The sequence below is a fragment of the Podarcis bocagei genome (assembly GCF_964188305.1).
Source record: "Podarcis bocagei genome assembly, chromosome: 15".
NCBI lineage: Eukaryota > Metazoa > Chordata > Lepidosauria > Squamata > Lacertidae > Podarcis > Podarcis bocagei.
Genome location: NC_138141.1, coordinates 20,018,121 through 20,040,465, shown reverse-complemented (window position 1 = coordinate 20,040,465; position 22,345 = coordinate 20,018,121). Strand labels below are relative to the sequence as shown.

General features: G+C 44.5%; 1 protein-coding gene across 10 annotated transcripts in view; it reads left to right on the top strand.

Annotated features, from left to right (window-relative positions):
* The window catches only part of NCAM1 (neural cell adhesion molecule 1), a 220,553-nt gene that overhangs the window by 142,351 nt on the left and 55,857 nt on the right, over positions 1–22,345 (top strand). For 7 of the 10 annotated variants that reach the window (XM_081172478.1, XM_081172476.1, XM_081172480.1 and 4 more), the window contains exons 4-12: positions 359–502; positions 942–1,079; positions 2,560–2,677; positions 2,966–3,135; positions 7,515–7,657; positions 15,437–15,466; positions 19,821–19,971; positions 20,764–20,948; positions 22,021–22,117. In XM_081172478.1, the coding sequence (XP_081028604.1) occupies positions 359–502; positions 942–1,079; positions 2,560–2,677; positions 2,966–3,135; positions 7,515–7,657; positions 15,437–15,466; positions 19,821–19,971; positions 20,764–20,948; positions 22,021–22,117 (1,176 nt within the window). The remainder of the gene's footprint in view (positions 1–358; positions 503–941; positions 1,080–2,559; positions 2,678–2,965; positions 3,136–7,514; positions 7,658–15,436; positions 15,467–19,820; positions 19,972–20,763; positions 20,949–22,020; positions 22,118–22,345) is intronic. The other 3 variants (XM_081172481.1, XM_081172479.1, XM_081172485.1) reach the window with 1 other exon arrangement.

Below are 22,345 nucleotides of genomic sequence, written 5' to 3'. Positions count from 1 at the left end.
GCACACCTCTGCTTGCAATGCTAGTGGCTTCAGAACACTCAGAAGAGCCAAGATGGTGACATGAGCAGCAGCTTCTGCCTTCGCTTTGCTGTTCTTTACATTTTAACTTTTGCTGCTGACTTTATTTTTCTGGATTGCATAGGCTGATAAGTGCAGTGGGGTACTGTGCCTCTGTTGGGACTTCAGGCAGACTGTTGGGTGGATACTCCAGCTTTGGCTTTCCTGCACGAAGCAGGGGTTGGACCGGATGGCCTTACAAGGACCCCTCCAACTCTATGCTTCTGTACTTAGTATGTGTCGCGCTGCCTCTTGGGTGTATGAGGTCAGACGTGGTTAACTCTCTCTGCTTGCTTTCCAGAGAAGCTGACTTTCAGGAATGCTCCCAGTCCACAAGAGTTCAAAGAAGGAGAGGATGCGGTCATTGTGTGTGATGTTGTCTCCTCGCTTCCTCCCGCAGTCATATGGAAGCACACGGGCAGAGATGTTGTTCTTAAAAAAGATGGTAAGATGGTGGTGAGGAAAGAACTTTGAACATCTGTATTGCAGGGCCAGAATCTAGTTGTTGTGAAATATGAAAGGGAGCACCAGGCATCAGGAAGCAGAATGAAGCACTGAGGCTGCCAAACAGACCCTGTGGGGCTTAGTGCAGGTGCATAAGAGGTGGGGAGCTTGAAAGCCCAGGACTAAATTTAGGATACATTTTTATGTCACCAACTAAACCTCCTTGCTGCAGCAACTGGGCTTCCTGTGTTTATCAGCTCTTATTGCTGGTTTGGTTGGACCCAACTTCTTCCAGGCCCTGGTGAGCTTGATTATGGAAACTAGGAGAGAGAGAGAAATGCTGTTCAGATTAAGCTTATTGTCCAAGATGAACATATGAGGGATAGCTGTACAAAAGAATCCTAGGTGGCCTAGCTTTCTGTTCCATTTTTCTCTTGCAGTTCGGTTTGTTGTGCTGCCCAACAACTACCTACAGATCAGAGGAATAAAGAAAACAGATGAGGGGATGTACCGGTGTGAAGGAAGGATCCTGGCTCGTGGAGAGGTTGATTTCAGAGACATTCATGTCATTGTCAATGGTGAGTTAGGAACATAGAAAGCTGCCTGCCTTATACTCGCCAAGCTACTCGCCCAACCTTCCCAGTATTCTCTACAACAGGAGAGGGGAGCCTCAGGGCCACAGTGGGAGTCTCCAAGCCTCTCTTTCTGACCCTCAGGGCTCTTCTCAGGCCACACTCTAAGGGTCGAGCACTTTCACCTGGCTACAATGTCTCATTGAACTATGATCGTCCCTCTTCCTTACCAGCTTTGGGTGTGTAGAAATCTCTGACTTATGTGTGGCTGCTGGAATGTAGCCCAAAGGCAAGAGTTATATCAGTTGCTCTGTCCACTTTGCCTCTGGTCCCTTGCACCTTTGGTACACAACCTCCAGAAGGTCACCCATGAAGGAATAGGTTCTTGGACTGACCAAGGTTTTGACTCCATATTGACTTGGCAGTGGCTTTTGGGGGCCGTATTGAAGTGTGTGTGTGTGTGTGTGTGTGTGTGTGTGTGTGTGTGTGTGTTGTGGGGTTGAGACAGAATAAGGTGGGGGATTGGATGTGGGACCTTTGGATACAAAGCATTTACCATTGAGCTATAGTCCTTCCCAAAGATATTATCAATATTGGAAGCTGTCTTCCATTGAGTCAGACATTTGATCCAATATTGTTTGTTCTGTAAGGTAATGGCCCTACAGGGTCTCATGTAGAGAAGCTTCTTTCCCATCACCTGCTGCTTGATCCTTTTAACTACAGAGTGAACCTGGGACCTTGTCCATTTTAAACATGTGCTGCTCCTTTGCCCTCCCTTGCTCCTAAACATGTGCTTTAGAAGAGAGGCTTTGTTGGCATGGGGTGGGGGAAGGAAGAAGTGCAATAACCTTCTCCCAAGTTGATACTTCTCACAACCAAGGAATTCAGAGGCATTTCATGGCCAAAATTCTCATGCAGAAATGACAAGTGATGGCACATGAAGGTTTTTCTTTGGACTGGGACTGCTAACATGAACAATTCAAACTAAAAACCTTTAACAGCCAACCTTTTCAGGGAATATAAGTTGAAGGGTAAAAGTTTTGTTTCTATCATTGCACGTTGCATTAACTGAACAGAACAATATTTGAAGTGCCCCAAAGTCACAGGTTGGCTGCATTTGAGCAGTGAAATGGCTTGTAGGTGCTAAATAAACAGCACCGATATGTCACTTTCTGGACATGTTTTCTGCATTTGTGTTTGTTTTTATTTGTCATATTGCAGAGTTTTGATCGATTGAGAATTTGGCATTTTGGAGACAATTAGAGTCCTCCTTGCCCATAAACTCTGTTAGAATATTGCAAGAAGACTTCTTTTTAGTAATTATGCAACTAAATCAAACACCAAATAGTGGAGAGGCAAAGAGTGTGGAGGACACCCAAGAACAGGACTCTTCTCTGGAGTCAATTTGGCCTCTTTAACTGCTCTGCCTCTCTATCTGCTGCTCATCAAAAGTGTATCTCTTGCTCTTTGTTTCTCTTTCTTTCAGTGCCTCCTACTGTTCGCTCCAAGCAGAGCACTGTGAATGCCACGGCAAATCTCAGCCAGTCAGTCAAACTCGTGTGTGATGCAGACGGCTTTCCAGAGCCAACCATCAGTTGGACCAAGTAAGATGTGCAGAATCTCAGGTCATGTTCATTAGCACTGTGCAAGCAGGTTTTAGTTGAGAGGGCACCGTTGCTATGGAACACCGGGGTGCCCCAAAAGGCTTAGTGTTGTTGTCTTGCTTTGACCCAAATTAACTCCCTCCAAGAGCATGGGTTGAGTAATAACATCATGCTTTCCTTTAACCTCCTTCAGTTCCATTCATTTTACTTTTGAAAGCCAGCCCCAACTGATAAACCAGCCCCAACTGATAAATAACTACATCTGTCCGTGTGCTTTGCATCCTTCAGGGATGGGGAATCAATAGAAAGAGGTGAGGATGATGAAAAGTACGGCTTCAGTTATGACGGCTCAGAGCTGACTATTCGCAAGGTGGAGAAGAACGACGAGGCAGAGTATCTCTGCATTGCTGAGAATAAAGCTGGCGAGCATGATGCCACCATACACCTCAAAGTCTTCGGTAAGTTGGGCTTTTATTGCTTCTAGTTCATTCTTTCTCCTCTTTGACCCAAAAATAAACAGACAAAAGTCGGTCTTAGGTATCTGTTGGAAGATTTAGTTAAATTTCTTAAACACCTGTTTCTAAAAAAGGCTCAAGGGATCTTAAAGATTTAAAACATACGAAAACTAAAACAAGATAGTGATATAAAAATATAAGAAGAAGAGGAGTTTGGATTTGATATCCAGCTTTATCACTACCCGAAGGAGTCTCCTTTCCCTTCCTCCCCCACAACAAACACTCTGTGAGGTGGGTGGGGCTGAGAGACTTCAAAGAAGTGTGTCTAGCCCAAGGTCACCCAGCAGCTGCATGTGGAGGAGCGGAGACGCGAACCCGGTTCCCCAGATATGAATCTATCGCTCCTAACCACTACACCTCCTGATTTAAATAACCCGTTCCACTAGTGGAAGTCAGTACACGACTACAGCTACCTCAATGGAGCTTCACCTCCTCTTCCCCCTGCACGCACCCTGTGCCTCCTCCAAATCCGCTCTGGAGATCATGAGAACTTCCACAGCAGTGAGCATGAAGAGGAAAGGGGAGATCATTCCATCAGACAGGCAGAAATGGAAATGGAACCATCTCCTTAGTGCTATGTCGAATTCCACCCATAATATCATTACCACACCACCCCAGTAGACAGAGCCTCAGGAATAATGAACTTAAAAAGTTGTAAAAGTAACCATCCCATCAAATGCTTGGAAGTTAATTATTTATTTTGTTTCATTTCGTTTCATCTGAATTGCTTCCCATGAGGCATCTTGAAGTTATTTTTAAATAAGAAGTTTAAATAGTTCCTTGTGTGTGTGTGCAGATAGATAGATAATAGATTGTTGTTGTTTGTTGTTTAGTCACTTAGTCATGTCCGACTCTTTGTGACCCCATGGACCAGAGCACGCCAGGCACTCCTGTCTTCCACTGCCTCCCGCAGTTTGGTCAAACTCATGCTGGTAGCTTCGAGAACACTGTCCAACCATCTCGTCCTCTGTCATCCCCTTCTCCTTCTGTCCTCAGTCTTTCCCAGCATCAGGGTCTTTTCCAGGGAGTCTTCTCTTCTCATGAGGTGGCCAAAGTATTGGAGCCTCAGCTTCAGGATCTGTCCTTCCAGTGAGCACTCAGGGCTGATTTCCTTCAGAATGGAGAGGTTTGATCTTCTTGCAGTCCATGGGGCTCTCAAGAGTCTCCTCCAGCACCATAATTCAAAAGCATCAATTCTTCGGCGATCAGCCTTCTTTATGGTCTAGCTTTCACTTCCATACATCACTACTGGGAAAACCATAGCTTTAACTAGATAGATATAGATACACACACATACAATCTAAAACAACAGCAGCACATGAATAAATACAGTGGTGCCTCGCAAGACGAAATTAATTCGTTCCGCAATTCTCTTCGTCTTGCGGTTTTTTCGTCTTGCGATGCACGGTTTCCCATAGGAATGCATTGAAAATCAATTAATGCGTTCCTAGGGAAACCGCCTTCAGACCAGGTCCGGGGACAGTCTGTCCCCGGACCTCTTCTGAAGGCTGGGGGGGGGGCAAGGGCTTTTCTTCCCACCCCCAGCATTTTAAAAAACCCCGGGACAGCGGAGGACTTCTCCGCTGTCCGGGGCGATTTAAAAGCCCCTGGGAAGGCAGGCAGGGGGGACAAAGACTTTTGCCCCCCGCCAGCCTTCCTCTTCTGAAGGCTGGCGGGGGCGAAAGTCTTTGCTCCCCCCCCCCGCCTGCCTTCAAAAGCTGTCCGGCCAAGGCTTCGCGGACCTCTCCGCCAGCAGCGGCAGCGCTGCCGCTGCTGGCAGAGGGTTGCCGGCATGCCGAAGCCTGCGCGCGCTGACATCAGCGCTCCCAGGCTTCGCGGACCTCTCCGCCAGCAGCGGCAGCGCTGCCGCTGCTGGCGGAGGGTTGCCGGCATGCCGAAGCCTGCGCGCGCTGACATCAGCGCTCCCAGGCTTCGCGGACCTCTCCGCCAGCAGCGGCAGCGCTGCCGCTGCTGGCGGAGGGTTGCCGGCATGCCGAAGCCTGCGCGCGCTGACATCAGCGCTCCCAGGCTTCGCGGACCTCTCCTGCTGGCGGAGAGGTCCGCGAAGCCTGGGAACGCTGATGTCAGCGCGCGCAGGCTTCGGCATGCCGGCAACCCTGCAAAAGACATCCGGGGGAAGCGGCTTCTTCCCCGCTTCCCCCGGACGTCTTTTGCAGCAAGGGGCTGCAGGGAGATAGCGATCTCCCTGCAGCCCCTTGCTGCAAAAGACGTCGGGGGGCAGCAGGGAAGAAGCGCTTAGCTTCCCGCTGCCCCTGGACCTCTTTTGAAGCAAGGGGCTGCGGGGAGATAGCGATCTCCCTGCAGCCCCTTGCTGCAAAAGACGTCGGGGGGCAGCAGGGAAGAAGCGCTTAGCTTCCCGCTGCCCCTGGACCTCTTTTGAAGCAAGGGGCTGCGGGGAGATAGCGATCTCCCTGCAGCCCCTTGCTGCAAAAGACGTTGGGGGGCAGCGGGAAAGAAGCGCTTAGCTTCCCGCTGCCCCCGGACCTCTTTTGAAGCAAGGGGCTGCGGGGAGATAGTGATCTCCCTGTCCCCGGGAGCAAGCTTCGTCCCCGGGGCAAGCTTCGTCTTGCGAAGCAAGCCCATAGGGAAATTCGTCTTGCGAGGCAACTCGAAAACGAAAAAACCTTTCGTTTTGCGAGTTTTTCGTCTCGCGAGGCGTTCGTCTTGCGGGGTACCACTGTATGTCTATACCTGGTACATAGATAAAAATGAGTTTGCTAGTCCCCAGCTTAGCTTCCCAGATTTCATGTAATATTTGGCAAGTTTCTAATTCTTGAGAGAGCAATCCAAAAGGGTCAGGAGAGAGAATCAAGCCACCCTTGTCTTCTGGACTCAACAGCAGAGTAGAAGGTAGGTGTGTGGGATCAGGGCCGTGGCTAGGGGGTGGTGAGGTGGGCCCCTGCCAGGGGTGCAGGCGATGGGGAGGGCCCCAAAAGTAGTTTAAAACTATGTCCATAACTATAAATATTGATTATTGCCTCATAAGAAATGGTTTTAAATAGAGGGTGAATTGAATGGGGTTGGGGGATTGGAGGAGAGGCAGAAAGAAGAGCTAATTTGTCTGTGGCTAGGGGGCGCAATCTAGGCGGTTCTGTTAGGGGTGCAAGATCACCTATCTATGGTTCTGTGTGAGATACACATTTTCTTCTTATGTTCTGGCTTTGTGTGGTGTCTACCATTGTTATTATTATTATTGCTACTAGTTGCTTTCCTCACAAAAATGACCCAAAGTGACTTACAAAAGTAAACATTAAAACCAATCATAATAACCACAACCACTAAAATACACATTTTTGAGAGAAAGTTTCCCGCCCATTGACTTTGGTTGTGGGTAATAAAGCTCCTGCGCTGACATGGTTTTTCTCATGTTCCAGGAGCTTATCAGGGTGCCCTTCCTATCAGGATCCTGACCCACATGCACACACTTGGGGTGCTTCCTCTTGTGTGTGATGTCGGTGCCTTGATGTCTGAGAGGAACTAGCTGCAGACCTTCCCACAGCCTCCTGAAGGAGGCATCCGATGTTAAATGCCTCACGAGGTTGGACCTTTCCCTCTGTCATTAGATAGTGAGAATCAATCGACTCTATGGCCCCTGAGATGCCCTGGGTAAAAACAATGCCTAGTGAATATTCAGCTGCTCCTTAAAATCTCTTTCTGCAGTGTGCAGGAGCAAAAATATGCAAAATGAACAAGATTATTATGCAAATTAACTTTCATTATGGGATTATAGTATACTTTAATATGATCCATCAAAAGCTAATGTTGCATTGTATATTTTTTTCTGACTGTGTTTGATTTGTATTGTTTTGTTAAGTACCCTGGAATAAATGTTTATGAATGGCTGTACACAAATGCCTTAAAAATAAAGAAACAAAGAAGTTAATTACATTTCAATTGTATGGATTTTAGTGAGAGAATTTGAGCACAATCCTATGTATGCCTCCTTAGAAGGATACTTATATTGATCTTATTTCTAGGTTGTTAATGGAGTGCAGCCAATATTTGCTTGGATTGTAGCCTTAATATTACTATCTAGCATTATTGTTCTTAAAAATAATAAATTGATTATTAAGATTCATGTATACAGTTGCAAAGCCTTGATAGGTTTTGGTTCCCTTATGCCTGCAACTAGTAATGGTCAGACTCTTGGCAATTCCCAATGAAATAAATGGGAATGGAATTTATTTTGATGAGCCTTGCTCAGTTGTGACTCCTCGGAGGATGGTGCCCTGTGTTTTCAGACAACATAAACCAACAACCAAATAAACCTTCTTTTGTGTGCTTTTGTACCCTTTCTTTAGCAAAACCCAAAATCACCTATGTGGAGAACAAAACTGCTATGGAACTGGAAGACCAGATCACTCTGACCTGTGAAGCTTCTGGAGACCCCATCCCCTCCATCACGTGGAGGACCTCTACACGGAACATCAGTAATGAAGAGAAGGTATTGCTTCACCTTAGGTCCAGTCCTCCTGCAGCAGGGCAATAAAATCAGGGGAAGTAGAAGGCCTAGGAGCTTCCTCTACTCCCTCTCAACTGGCAGTATAATGTTGCACACTGGAACCGCTGTTCCTCTAAGCTTGGTTCACATGCAGATAGTAATATTTAATAGTTATATTATTTCAGTATCCCATGCAACAGCTCTCTAGGGTTCACCAAGATTAGATTTCCCACACTAGGGACGGGAGTGGGAACATGGCTTGGATTTCATTTTAATAAGGACTTACCTAACTTTCCATTTTTGAGGCAATATGTGAACCAAAACGCACCTATCTTTTGAAATTCATATATTTTGCAATGCAGTTCCTCTGCCCCAAAAAATTGTATATTAGGAGAAAATGTGCCTTAAAATGCATTATACTAAAGACGATTGCTTGCAAAAATGTGTACATTAGGTAAAATTGGATTCTGAAAGGTATATACATAGTAGGAAAAAATGGCAATAAAATTCAGAGTCATGAGACTTTTTTCAAACAGAATTGCACACTGATGCTGAAATGTCATGAACTGAACTTAAAACTGCAGAAATGGGAAACTAATGAAATTCAAAATTGGCAGATTCCTCGTTCCCTTTCCCACACTGCTAATGGAGGATTCAAGACGAAGGAAAGCGTAACATAGCTATAGCTACCAAGAGAGTCAACAGATGAGGTGGAATTTGAATTGGGGACTCCCTGGCTTACACCGTTGGCTGCTATTCTACCAAGGCATGTTCCCAAAATGTCATACAAATCCCTTGGAGGATAAACGGCTGCTGACAACTAACCTGATTCCACTGTAGTAAGCCAATGGATCTCACTGTAGCCCTTACCTCTGGGTCCCCCATGTCCAATTAGCATAGATCAGAATATCTGTCATTGACATGGAGTCATTGTGATTGTAAGAATCCAAATGATATTATGCATTGCAAAAAACACATGATAGATAGTTGGGGGCTGGGTTCAGCAGTCTCCTGTGATGTGTGCAATACGTATATTGGCCTGTTGAGAGGTAGCAGAACAGGGTGAAACTAGCCTCATACAATTTCATTGCTCTTGTTGTATGTTAAGGTAGGATTCATATTTATGTCAGCTTAGCAAAAAACAAACAAATCCCCGCCTTAGTAATTTGCAAACCTGCAATGGCTTCACATAAGAATGGAACTTCCCTGAGCTAAGCCATCAAGAGAGAGCCAGGAGCCAAAGGGTATGTGCTAGGGCCCAAGTCTAGAGCCAGGAAAGGCTTTTATTTCTGAGGCCAAGTCCTAGCACTAATAGGGAGGTTTTGTAGCCCTTTTTGTTGACTACAACCAAAAACCAGCCTGGGTGGGTGGAGTCATTCTAGTATCTGGTGACCTTCCACTGTCGATGGTACACCATGTGGAGCTATGTGTTATTGATTCTAGCCCCAGGTAACAGAACCAATTCTCCATCTACTTCTCCTTGCATGGTTGCCCAGAGGCGATTTCTTAACCACACACGAAGAAATGATTATTTATTTGCAGACCTAAATAATCTATTCCATTGCTTCCCAGGAGCTTGCTGGATCTGTAGCCTCTTGGGAGGTGCATGTTTTTGTTCCTTTCTGACTGCCAAACATGCAAGGAATGTTGTACCCATCCTTTTGCTCTTAGGTGATGGGCCGGGTATTGGTGCTGCGATTCCAGTGTGCAACAGCCATTACAGCAACTACCAAAAGCAGAAGTTGCTTGGGAGAAATTGGGGGGGGGGGTGAGGGAAGGGAGAGATGCATATGTAGCCTAAAAACATTCTGTGGACCCAAATGAGCTTGTTCATTCTTTTTTCTCTTGATATCCTGCACTTTTACTCTTTCACGCTGCACGTAACTCCAGGCACAAAAGCCCTGGCTGCCTTTGTGCTCGCTTGTTAACTGTCGTCGACCACATATCGAAATCATTTTTTTGTTCTTGATGGCAAAAATAATTAGCAGTTTTGAAATAAAGATGATGTCTTCGGATTGGATGTGGCCAGAAGCTGCACAGGGCTGGCCGCTCGTCATAATAGTCCCATGTGAACAGCAAGTGAATAAAGAAAGAAAGGGAGAGCATTGCTCAGTTCTTATGCAGCTACAAATTCAAGCAGTGCTTATTAGTTAATTGCGTTTAAGGTCAAAGAAAAGTGTTGAACCTTTTTCATTAGTTATGACAGTGTAGAAAAGTAGGGAATTCAGATCCAAACACATACTGTACATAGAGAGCAGAATGGTTTGGAGGCATTGGACTGCTTTGTATGTCATGATAAGCTACAGTTTGTCCTGAGCCATGTTTTCATTGTGAACAGGCTTCTCTCCTGCCACGCAAGTTCCTATCTGACTTCTTGGTTTATTTTTGGCTTGCTGTTTAATGTTTGGTTAAGGCAAACAAATCACAGTCCAGGTTCAAATGACACAAGAAGCCATACTATAGATTGTTTGAGCCACATGGGAAGGCATGTTTTATTTAGAAAAATGGATAGACCAAATCAAGTACAACAGTATATTTTTAAAGCATATTTTAGGATTAAATATGTTCAGAAGTGTGCATATTGAGCTAAAATGCTGATCTAAATGTATGTTTTATGGTAAAAATACATATTAAAATATGAATACATCCTTAAATGTGAATTATTATCTGGATTAGTTTAAAAAATGGGAAAGTAGATTAATGTGGAAATGAGACAGAATAAACTTATGAATGAACACATGGAAAACAGGCACAAACCAGAAATAGACCGATCCACTATCTATAGTTCCCTATGTTCAGCTACTAATGGCAGCATTTTCTGTGTTCAAATATAGCATGAGAATTCATTGTAAATCAGCCAAACAATGCAAAAAGCTGGGAGAGGTGGCTAGGTTATTTTTCCCTGAGGAATTTCCCCTTCAAGAAGCTCAGAGTAAAACTGCTAAATATTTTTGAAACGTTCACTTCTGCCGTTGAACACTCTATGCTAAGGAACCATAAAGGTTCATCCTCCTTTGGATAGTTTCTAATGGAGACTGGAATGGGCAGGGGGAGGAGAAACATGAAGAATTTAGACCTGCTGCTGCTGCTGCTGTTGTTGTTGCTACTGCTGCTGCTGTTTTGTCTGGTGTGTGGGCTGGATGCCTTGCTGATGAGTTTCCTTGTTCTTTGTATATTGCCATTACGTTCCAGTTAATTTTCAGGCATTTATGCTTTGGTTTTGTCATTAGTTCAAACAAGAGATCTGTGCTATGGGAGCAGACTAAGCAAGTGTGGGGTGAAGCAAAATGGCAACAAATGGGCCTCCTAAACCATCAGTGCTCAATATTGTTAGCACACCATAATAAAAGGAGGAGTGGAGTTGATTTAGCAGATCCTTCCCCAACTGGGTACCCTCCAGATGCTTGCAATTACAAATTTTATCTTCATTTTTGAGCATTCATAATTCTGGCTGCAGTTGATGAGAGTTGGAGTCCAACAACATCTGAAGGGCACCAGTTGGGGAAGTCTAGTTCAGTTCAGCAGCCAAAATTGTAATCCCCATCTTCCAGCAGTGGTACATTTCAGACTAACAGATGATGGGGACTGAACAGTAAGAATAAATTATCACTTCCTTTGCTGGCTCATGAATTTCCATGAAACATCTCTCGGTTCCTGTTGACCACAGGAAGCTGGGTTAAATGGGTCTTTTGATCTGATTCCACATGGCAGCTTAGTTCTTATCACAGTAACTCTCAAATGTCACAGCTAAATACCAGTGCATGGTATGCATTTGTATTAATCAGCAGATGGCAGGACATAGTTCCAGTTGTCCAAACCAGTGAAGCCTGGGGTTAGTCCAGTTTCTCTTGCATGAGAATTAAACTGGACTAGATCCTTGCGAGGTTTACCAGGTTGTCAAATGGATGATCAGGTGTTTGTTATTCAAAACTGTTGATTATGTGAATGAATGGGATTTGTGCAAAAGCTTAGAGGTGCCCATTGACTGTGCAAACGGTATAATTTAGTTGCAGTCAAGTCAAGGCGTTATCTAGATACAGGAACAGTGCTGTCTATGGATCAATTGTGCTGCCAGGAATGGTGCCTTGTGTGATGGTGGGAATCTTCATTTGCAACACCATGTCTGCTATCAATTATGCAGCTTCTCTTGGTGAAACAGAAGAAATACACACAACCTTAGGGCTGGTTTCTTGCCAACGTTCTTAGGCCCACTGTCCCATTGGGCCCATTGTGCAAAGCCTCCAGCTCGGTGCACAGTGGTAATGTTAGAGTTACACCTGGTAGACAGTTCCTTAAACAGTGGAGGTAGCCAAGTAACTTTCTCTCTGATTCCCACAAAGTAGACTGCCACCCAGTGCAGCCCCCCTGCCATCTACCTTCCCCTCATGCACATAAACTTATTTGCCTTTGTTTTGGAAACTTAGGCCGAGGACCTGGAACTCCTCAAGAAGGTTTGGCCCAGCAGCCTTTAAAAAATAAAATGAGTATTTCAACAAGTTGTATACCAGTTAGTCACAGTCAGCTCTAAGCAGTGTTGCCCCAACCTCTTGGCCTAAGTTGTCAGACCAAACTATATATGTATGATTAATAAAGATAAGGTACACTTTTAGGCACCAGGCAAAAACGTTCAACATTAATCAGGCCTTTGACTGATAGACATCCAGTGCCTTTTAAAAATGCATTGTGGGAGGGTGGGCGGTTATTGGGTTGTCTTTGTTCTTGTTTTTATTACGTGTTTTCTGTTTTTTATATGTTGTGAACCACCCTGAGATCTACAGGTATAGGGCAGAGTACAAATTTAATAAATAAAATAAAATAAAATAAAAACTAAATAGATGGAAAAGACACATTGATCCCATTTTTCATATTAGCTGCCTTCCCAACACACTTGGCAAAGGGTTTATAGAGGTTCTGCTTATTGGAGAATTAGCTAAATTAACTAAATTATATACCGTATTTTTCGCCCTATAAGACACACTTTTTCCCCTCCAAAAATGAAGGGGAAATGTGTGTGCGTCTTATGGGGCGAATGCAGGCTTTCGCTGAAGCCTGGAGAGCGAGGGGGGTCGGTACGCACCGACCCCTCTTGCTCTCCAGGCTTCAGGAAGCTATCCGCTAGCTGTGGGAGACCCAGCTCTCCCAGGGCTAGCGGAGAGCTTGCCGGCACCCAGAAGCTTGGGGCGCGCTGAGCTCCGCACGCCCCAAGCTTCGGGATTAGCGCAGCGGTCCGCTAGCCCTGGGAGAGCCGCGCGGCTCTCCCACGGCTAGCGGAGACCTTGCCGGCACCCAGAAGCTTGGGGCGCGCTGAGCTCCGCACGCCCCAAGCTTCGGGATTAGCGCAGCAGTCCGCTAGCCCTGGGAGAGCCGCGCGGCTCTCCCAAGGCTAGCGGAGACCTTGCCGGCACCCAGAAGCTTGGGGCGTGCTGAGCTCCACACGCCCCAAGCTTCGGGATTAGCGCAGCGCACCTGGGGGGGGGAAATAAAAATTTTTTCCCTTTATTCCCCCCCCAAAAAACTAGGTGCGTCTTATGGGCCGGTGCGTCTTGTGGGGCGAAAAATACGGTACCTCTGGCCCCTCCCTATCATTGTGATAGATTTTACCATTGTGAGTTGGTATCATAGTAAAACAAGAACCCATACACTTAGGAGTGGCTAACCTGTGAGCCTCTGGCTGCTCTTAGACTCTTAAGACCCATCAGCCCCAGCTAGCATGGCCAATAGCTAGAGAAATTGGGTTAGAGCCCAATCAGGTTGGTCATCCATGCCATAAAGTCAGGACGGGAATTGGAGTACAGGGGGTAATCTTTTTCTTCTCCAGAAAACCTCCAGTCAGTTTCCCCCACCTGACTGCCTCTTAGCTCATGATTTATAATTCAAGTTTGTCAAGGTTAGTTGTAATACTATATGCATCATTGTCAAGGCAATCAGTCAATCGTCTCTTTTGTGCCAAATTCCTTAGCTTCAATTAGTAGTGCCTCCACCAAAATAAATGGCTTGTACATACTTTTGAATATGATCTTCAAAAGGATTGATTTTGTTAGAAATGCCTGGAGTTTTGCCCACTTCAATGCAGCTTTAATGATGATAATGGCAAATAATAATTAGCATTTATATAGTGTTTTAAATAACTAAAAGTACTTCTTATCTATTATTTTAGTATTCCTTAACATGCCTTGTAAGTTGGGGTCAGTACTATTCTCCCCATGTTGCAGATGGGGTAAACTGAGACTGAGAGTTGACTTAACTAAATCCTTATAGGGAGTTTATTGAACTTGGGGCTTATGGATTTGTAGTGCATATGTTTGTTGCAAGAAGGAAATGTCCTTACTCCTGCTGTTTTGGTTCTCCCGGTTGTGTTTGGGAAGAACATCCAGTGGGGCTCAGCACAAGGCCAAAGTTCCTTTAGATTAACGTCAGCAGTGTCAATGATTTCAGGTTGCTGCTTAGGAGGAGTCAGGGCAATATTGCTAACGTATGATGGGTAACTAGGCTTGTTTGTAATGTAGTCTTACACATGTACAAGCAGTCGTATTTGCATGCAAGTCTCTTATGTGAGTAGCTGTCACCTGAAGCTGCAGATTGGGTCCCCCCACTGTATTGAATGGGGACGTTTCTACAGAGGGAAGAATCCTCAGGGCAGCTGTGGGATCTCTAGGTCAATTGTGGTAGCTGGAGCTGATGTGAGTTGTTGTCCAGAACATCTGGAGGGCACCAGGTTGGTGAAGGCTCTAAGCACTTCCTGAGTCAGAGCAGAGACAGAAATTGTTGGGGCAGGGTTTGTGTGCACGCAGTATGTCGGAAACTGTGGTCATTGTCAGAGCTGGTGGCGCTGATCTTGCTGGGAATGATTTGGGAAACAGGTGCCTCATTGCTCATCCTCACTCCCTAAACATGCCATTTGTGTTTGGTGTCCATTGGCCTTTGTGTCTGTTGCTGCCATCCAAACATCCGCAGTGTTCACTGCACCCAAAGTCTTGCGTCTTCCTGGTCGTGTGATTCTATTACCAGGTGATTATGGACTCCTTTTACTGCAGCAGATTAAACCAGGAAAATGGGCATAGGTGGAAAACGTCCTTGGGTTTCAGGTAGTAGAGAAATTGACCCCGAGGTTTAAATTGGATTCTATTTTTCTTGTTTTCAATAGATTTAAAATTGTGCTTCTTTTTTCTGATATGAGCATTCTTGCCACTTTAACAGCATGCATCATAATAATATGATATAACATAAAAAGAAAATATGCTTGTATGCATGCATGAGAAAGCATTTAAAATGTGTCGCTTTAATAGCTGTTCTCTGCTTGTGGACACAGAGTAATATGCTTATGCCGTGCCAGGAAAACATTTCTGTCCATATCTTTGCATTGCAAAGCTGCTGCAGTGGGGCAGGGGTTGGGGGTGTCGCTGGGATTGCTGCCATTGGGGGCTGCTTGCGGCAAAATGGTGTGACAGAGCCAAATGTGCAGATTAAGTTGCCTTGCTGCTGAGCAGAAGCAGAGTCTGCAAATGATAATTTAGCCCTTGATCAATCAAACTTGGGGTTGTTGTTGTTGCTTTAATTACTGATTTGGAACAAATACCAGGGAATGGAGGTCCCACCGTAATCCCCCTTGCCCTTCATTGTCCCACCCACCTCACCTCCCTTCTTAAATTTGGTTTCGCATGTGCACGGAATGCAGTGTGATGCATACAACGTATTAACTGAAGTGGGGGAAGCAACAACATTTGTAAACATTTACTGCTCTTTTTTTGTGTGTGTTGTGTTTTATCTATCTGTTCTCTCCAGGCTTCATGGACCCGGCCCGAGAAACAAGAGGTATAAGATTACCATACAAATAGCCAATCTTCTCTAGCTTTGTGTATATATGTGTATAAATATGTATTTAAATGTTGTGGATTAACAAATTTCTTGTAGCAGTAAGAAACCCAACTAAATCTAGTATTAATAATGTAACTGCATTGGTGTTGATTATCTATATATCTACTATAATAAGTTCAAGCTATCTGCTGGTAGCTCTAGAAACCTCTTTCTGTCCTACTGCATCTTTGGATGAGCAAGCACAGTGTCTTTGGAATGGGACAAACATCACCAAGGACCTCCACCGTGGGGCTTTGGTGGGATTAAAGTGGACCTGTGATGTTCAATAACAATGAACAATATTCTCCGTTTTGGACCTAGAAGGCTGAAAGCTCTTTTAGGCACAAATTCCCAAAGCAAAGTTCTTAAAAGCATTGTTCATCCATGACATCCATGGGCTCATGGAGTAAGGTGAGGGTGAGTTGGTAAGTCCCCTCATCTCAGGATTTGTGCTCACAGCCCACTTAGCCCAGCTCAAATTCACTTGTTTGCTCATTCTCCTTCAGTTAGGCACGTTCTGCTCTACTTTAAAATGTTTGCATCACATTCCATCTCAGAAGCAGTGCAGTTACCTATCTCAAAGTCTATGTGTTCTCCAGAAGATGGTCCTATAGACTACATTTAGAGATGGGTAATTGACTGACCTAGATGTCGAACTGGAGCTCCTATCTGTATTGTATGGATCACCAACTTCAGCCACAATGCAACAGAGAGGGATTGATCGCGTGCATTCATCCCACATCCATCAAGTTTGGACTTCATGCTCAATTTTGTGATTGGGAAATTGGGAGCAGGAAGGGAAGGGGATAATTTAAATCGTAACCCTACTTTAGGAAAGATGATTTTGACCAACAGCTTCCATTAAACTGGGATTGTGTACCGAGCAAATGAAACGTGTATTGCATAAATTGGATGGGGTAGACTTCTTGAAATGCGTCAGAACCGCGTACTAGTAAACATGACCCGGCTTATAGCAAAATCAGTCTGAGAAGTCTGGTGCAAGAAACTGTGGGTTCTGCTGTGGTTCTCATTATTTCTTTAGCTGCTGCTTAGAGTTTCAAACTCTTAGGAGCCAAAACACAACAACATGCTGGAGATCCTATCTGAATCATCCTCTCTTCCATTTCTTCATTGTGTATGCATCTATGGCAGGAGATGAGAAGGGTTATTCTTACTCTGATGGGAACTCTGTAGGATGAGCTTCTGTCATTTCTTGGTCATTTCTGTGATCTGCTTCTGAACCCAGGCAGAAGGTAGATCTTCCTTTGCTGCTGGACCAATTTCTAGATGAACCACCTTCACTTGCCAGGTGCTGGGTCTGTTGGAAAGAATACTGAATTAGGTGGAATCTCAGCCTGATAAGAACCTCTTAAGTAAGAATGCATTAAGATGATCACAGATCGTCAAGGGCTTGAGCTAGGTGTGATGCTGGAAATGCATGAGGACATAGTCAATGTCTTTCTGTTTTGCCAGAAAAAGTCTTGGGGGAGCCTGATACGAATTTGAGCTGAACAGAGAGGCTTTAACCATTTCCCCATTGCATGGTTAGCCATCGACTGATGGTTAGCCATAGGAAGAAGAAATTTGCATGACGGCAAAGCACCATAGCCCCATGCAGTGACTTCCTTTTGGAAAATAAGATGCATTCATGCCCAGATTGGCCATAATCCTTAAGTCTTATGAGAAACTGAGTCTAGACAGTTTTGTTTTTATAAAATGTGAAACATGTTGGTGGATTGCAGGGTTCCTAGTAAACAGAAAAAGATGGTAAGAACTCAAGTCAGCCCACCATCTTTCTACATCCATTTGTATATAATTTAATATCCTCCGTGCTGCATGTGCTGTTTTACTACTGAGAGGTGGTGCTCATAAACTCCAGTTCTCTAAGAATGTATTCATTTGCTTATTCCACAAGGTGAATCCAGCTTGTTTTTCCTCAGAGTATTTTGTGGGGGGAAATTGAGCTGGTAAAACTGTCATCGTGTATTTGTATGGGGGGGGGGTGCTATTGCTTGTAACCTTTTAAAGTCCTTTAGCCCCATACTTCCTAGCATAATTCTATATATCTGTTAGGATACAATATTTATTTGTTTGTCAAAAGAATTGAAGGTACAGCAAAATCACTTTTTGGGGAGAGAGATGAAATACCTTGAAAATGCATTCCTTTCCCCAACCCAAGACCTGTTTTGTGTTTTGGGGTGTTTGGACCCAATCCAGAATTTGTTTTCAAGGGAAGAGAGGCAGTATGTCAGAAGCAAAGAGGGTGGCATTTGGGAGTGGGTAAAACACTGAAGTGAGGGAGGAGGTGTTTGCAAAATGCAAGAATTTCTTCTTCAACATGTATGCATATGGAAAACTATTGTCAAATGAAGAATTCCAGTACATGTGCATTGGACAGAAATGTGCAGATTTTATATATATAAGTGATAAATTGTCATGTGTGAATTAATCCTGTTAGATCTGCCCCTCCTGGACATTAATATGCTTTGTTAACCAAAGTGGTTCTTTGATGTGACACCTTTAGCAATGTTGGCTGATTTTCATGGGATGTAAAGTTGTTCACTGCTGCAAGGGCATAGAAACATATACCCAAATAGGACTTCCTGGATCATCTTCCTTGTGCCTCTGTTGCCATGACAACTGATGATAAAACTGGGCATTCAGTTGAGTGTGTGTTCCCTTTGTAGCCGGCTGGAGCCTAATCAGGCCACAAGTGCCACTTTTGATGTGCATATTATGGAATGTTGATTCGGCTGCAGATGAAAGAACAGGGACCAGCTGACAGCCTCTTGATGCATTTTCACCCTGAATGGAGTATATTAATAATCTCACTGCCCCAATTTGGAAGAATCGCTTTTTCATTGATAGGCAGCTTTCTAGTAGACACCACCTTTGTTTTCCTTTTGTAGAAACATCTTGCTATTCCTTTGTTAATCTACAGGAATTTTTCTCTTGGGAGTATTTGGTTAGGTGGGGATGTTTTTGGGGTGTGGGTTGTGTGCTTGTTTTATTTCTTTTTGTGCATTTGCATTAAGGGGAATGGGTGGGGAGGGGTGGGAAAAACCCCTCTCTTTATCCAAGCTTCACCAGCCACGATGCAATAGCCGCCTTTCCCAGATGTGAAAAAGAAAAGAGCAACTGCATCAAAACAGTTTTGAGGACAAATATTATCAATTGCCATTATCTGTGATATTTATATTTAGCCTCCACGTTCAGGGCGGTCTACCTCTGTGAACCGATTGCAAGGTCAAACCACAGTCTTCGCCCGTTTCTTTCATGTCCTCCCCAGGGACCTCTAGCAGGCTGATACCAGAAACAAGATTCTAGCCTAGAGAATTGGATCTAGGAAGGAACTCCTTCAAAATGGCATCAGCCTCATTGGGAGAGGAATCTGACATGTCACCACTGGAATTTCAAAACCTGTCTGGAGCTGCAGTTAAGCCAGGCTCAGCTGCAGCAACCAGGGCAGTGTGAAAGTCTGGAGTACAGATACTATGTTGCTGGCTGCATAGCACAGAGTCCAGTCCAATTGCTCTCCGAAATGACCTCATTCCCCTTCATTGCTAATATTTTTGTCATTGCTAAGACTGAACCAAAGCATCATGACATTTGTAGGGTTGTCTGAAAGCCAAGATTACAGCTATTTTTCTTGGTGGAGCATAAGTCTGTTGGTTGCAGCTATGATGAGTGCTGCCATTTTCCGGACATTTCCCTGGGCAACACAGGAGCATTTCCCTGTCTTCCTGCACTCTACTTCAGCTCAGTGCTGGAAATACAAGACAGTGGTATCCATCCTGCCTGTGAACAGCCGTAGAAGAAATTAATTAGAAATTAAATTGGACCAGGATGTCAGCACAGTGGGTTTATTTTGCTCCTACCTTCACATGGCAGGAGTGCAACTTTGCACCCTGAAAACAAAGCAATGTTGTTAAGCAGGTTTTTGTTGGCTCAGTTCAGCTTCATAGGGCAGACAGCAAGGAAAGCATCATGACCTCCGGAAAGCAGAATGCAGGTGGCAGCCTCTTAGTGTCTCAGCCAGGAGTGAGGAACATGTGGTCCTCAAGATGTTTGTGGGCTACATCTCCCATCAGCCCAAGCAAGAATGACCAGTGGTCAAGGATAATGTGAGTTGGAGTCCATCAACTTTTGGAGGGCCACTGCTTCCCCCATTCCATGTCTGAACGATGGACATAGGGTAAATGATGCCCAGCAAAGCCCAGCCTGATTTCCAAGCATTCCCTGCTCTCTGAATGCACCGTCATCTGCTCATATCTTCCATATCTTCTGAACTCTTCTCTCTTTTTCCTGCCAGACCCTGGATGGGCGCATTGTGGTGCGCAGCCATGCGCGGGTATCTTCACTGACGCTGAAAGACATTCAGTACACGGATGCTGGGGAGTACATCTGCATAGCCAGCAACACCATAGGGCAAGATTCCCAAGCCATGCACCTGGAAGTCCAGTGTAAGTGGGCACATTTCACCATCACTCCCGCTCCCATTGTACAGGTTCTGCCTTTTTCCACTGCCCTCTCTTCTCCCCAGGAGTCCAAACCCACAGAATGTTTATGTGTGGAGGGAAGGAGGGAAGAATTTTAGGGAGGTGGTGGTGGGCATGGCTTTCTGGGTATAGCAAGCAGGAGTTATAATGATGGAAGAGGGGCACGGTGGTGGAGTGAGAAGTTACTGTAGCTGCATGAGAACGTCACATTCAGATGCAGTATAGCTCTGAATAACATGACTGGTCACAAACAGTAAAGGGGAGCTTAACCCCTCTGAGCTTTAAGAAGCTTCTAGCTGGCTACCATTGGACACAGAATTCTAGGCCAGAAGGGCCTCTGCTCTTATGTTCTCAGTCTTTAGCAGCAAAGGACTTCTGGCTTTTAGATCCCTTTAGGATTTCTAAACCCGTAGGATTCCCCTCAACAGCAAGCTGCAGAAAGCAACACTTGCTGGACAAAGACTCAGTTGTCTGCAGCCACCCATAGTCAGGGCCACAAAGTTTATATTATCTGCCAGAGTTTATATTATCTATCCAAGGAGAAGTGGCTGCACCAAATCTGTTCCAAGGCATCACAAGGAGCAGACTCTTGAAGCTAGAATTGTAAACTGGTTATCTTTCCATGGTGTTGAGCAGAAGGTTAGCTATTAGCACTTGGGAAGGTATGAGAAGGAAATGTTGCAGCACCTCTAGAGAGGGGCTCTTTACTCTCACTTGCTAATGACTTTTCCAAATACTGCTTTCTCCTTTTTTCAGATGCCCCGAAGCTACAGGGCCCTGTTGCCGTTTACACTTGGGAAGGCAACCAGGTGAACATCACCTGTGAGGTGTTTGCATACCCAAGTGCTGTCATCTCCTGGTTCCGAGATGGGCAGCTGCTGCCAAGCTCCAACTATAGCAACATTAGGATCTACAACACTCCAACTGCCAGTTACCTAGAGGTGAGACATACAGTTCCTTGCTAAGAAGAAACCTGGGGCACATACATATTCATAGGGATGTAGAATCTCCTCTTCATCACGGAGGGTGGGTGTTTGGTTTGACCACACTTGTTTCTCCTTAAGGGTGAAAGGAGTTGAGCATACAACCAGTGGGTGAGGGCCTGTGGCTGCAGCTCCTATCCCATCCAGCATGGCCAGTAGTCAGGTTATTTCTAATACACTTTTTAATCTCCTATATTTTCCAAATTTCATTATACTTGTCCATGCAAAGTCTACGTCTTTAAGCAATCCACTCGTAAGTGGCAAGAGTAGTCAGGTCCTCAATCCTGGTCTTCAAGCCGTACATTTGTCTTTCCAATGCAGCAATATCAGTCTTTTGGCAACACATAGGAAGGGCACAATGAATTGATTTATGTTGCCCTGTTGTCAAATTTCATATAGTACGTATGTAGTTCAAAACACTATTATCTTCTGGAAAAAATAGCTTTCCCTCCCGCACATATTTATATAATTCACTACTTTCTCCCAAAACTTGGTCAGTTTAGGCCGTTATAAAACCATGTGCTTTAAAGTAGTATTCCCCTTATTACATCTCCATATTATTTTCCATTGTATGTCATAATTTAAGGTCCATTGATACCTTTGTTATAGAGGTTATAACACTCTCCCATTGTCTTGGCAATACAGGATCCTCAATTCTATATTCTCTTCATTTCTTAACATCTGCATATCAAACTGATTTATTGAGAAATAGCTATAAAAAGTCATCACATATTTTTTTTTGTTTTAAAAGATTTAAGCAATTGTTCTAGTACCAGAAAAGTATCAGAAAATAAATCAGAAAATAAATCAGAAAATTAACACCAATTGTTGGCTTCCAGTATTTAATGCTTGACAATAAGTAAGCATGATGATACAGCTCTGGATTCTCAATACCAAATCCTCCCTCATTAATTTGTAATTGTAATTTGTAATAGTCGTCTTTTTTATTAGAAATAAAAAACTCCAAATTCTTTATTCTTTCCTAGTAGGGAAGGTATTCTAACCCTCCTGATCAATTTCCCCTTTGCAGGTGACACCAGACTCGGAAAATGATTTTGGAAACTACAATTGCACAGCAGTCAACCGGATTGGTCAGGAGTCCTCAGAGTTCATCCTTGTACAAGCAGGTGAGTCATCCAAGTGCCCCTCAGAGGTGCACATGAGGTCTAGAAACTTTCCTCTCCCCCATTTTTTCTGAATGAAACTGTGCTGCCTTATAAGCTTGCTCAGTGGTTTCCTATTGACCACACACAAATTTCTTGGTAGAGCATCCAGAACTCTCAAAGGTGCTATCCTGAGCAGTTTGAAAGACCTTAACCCTAAGCTATGGCTACTACAGTGATTTCCACGTAGAG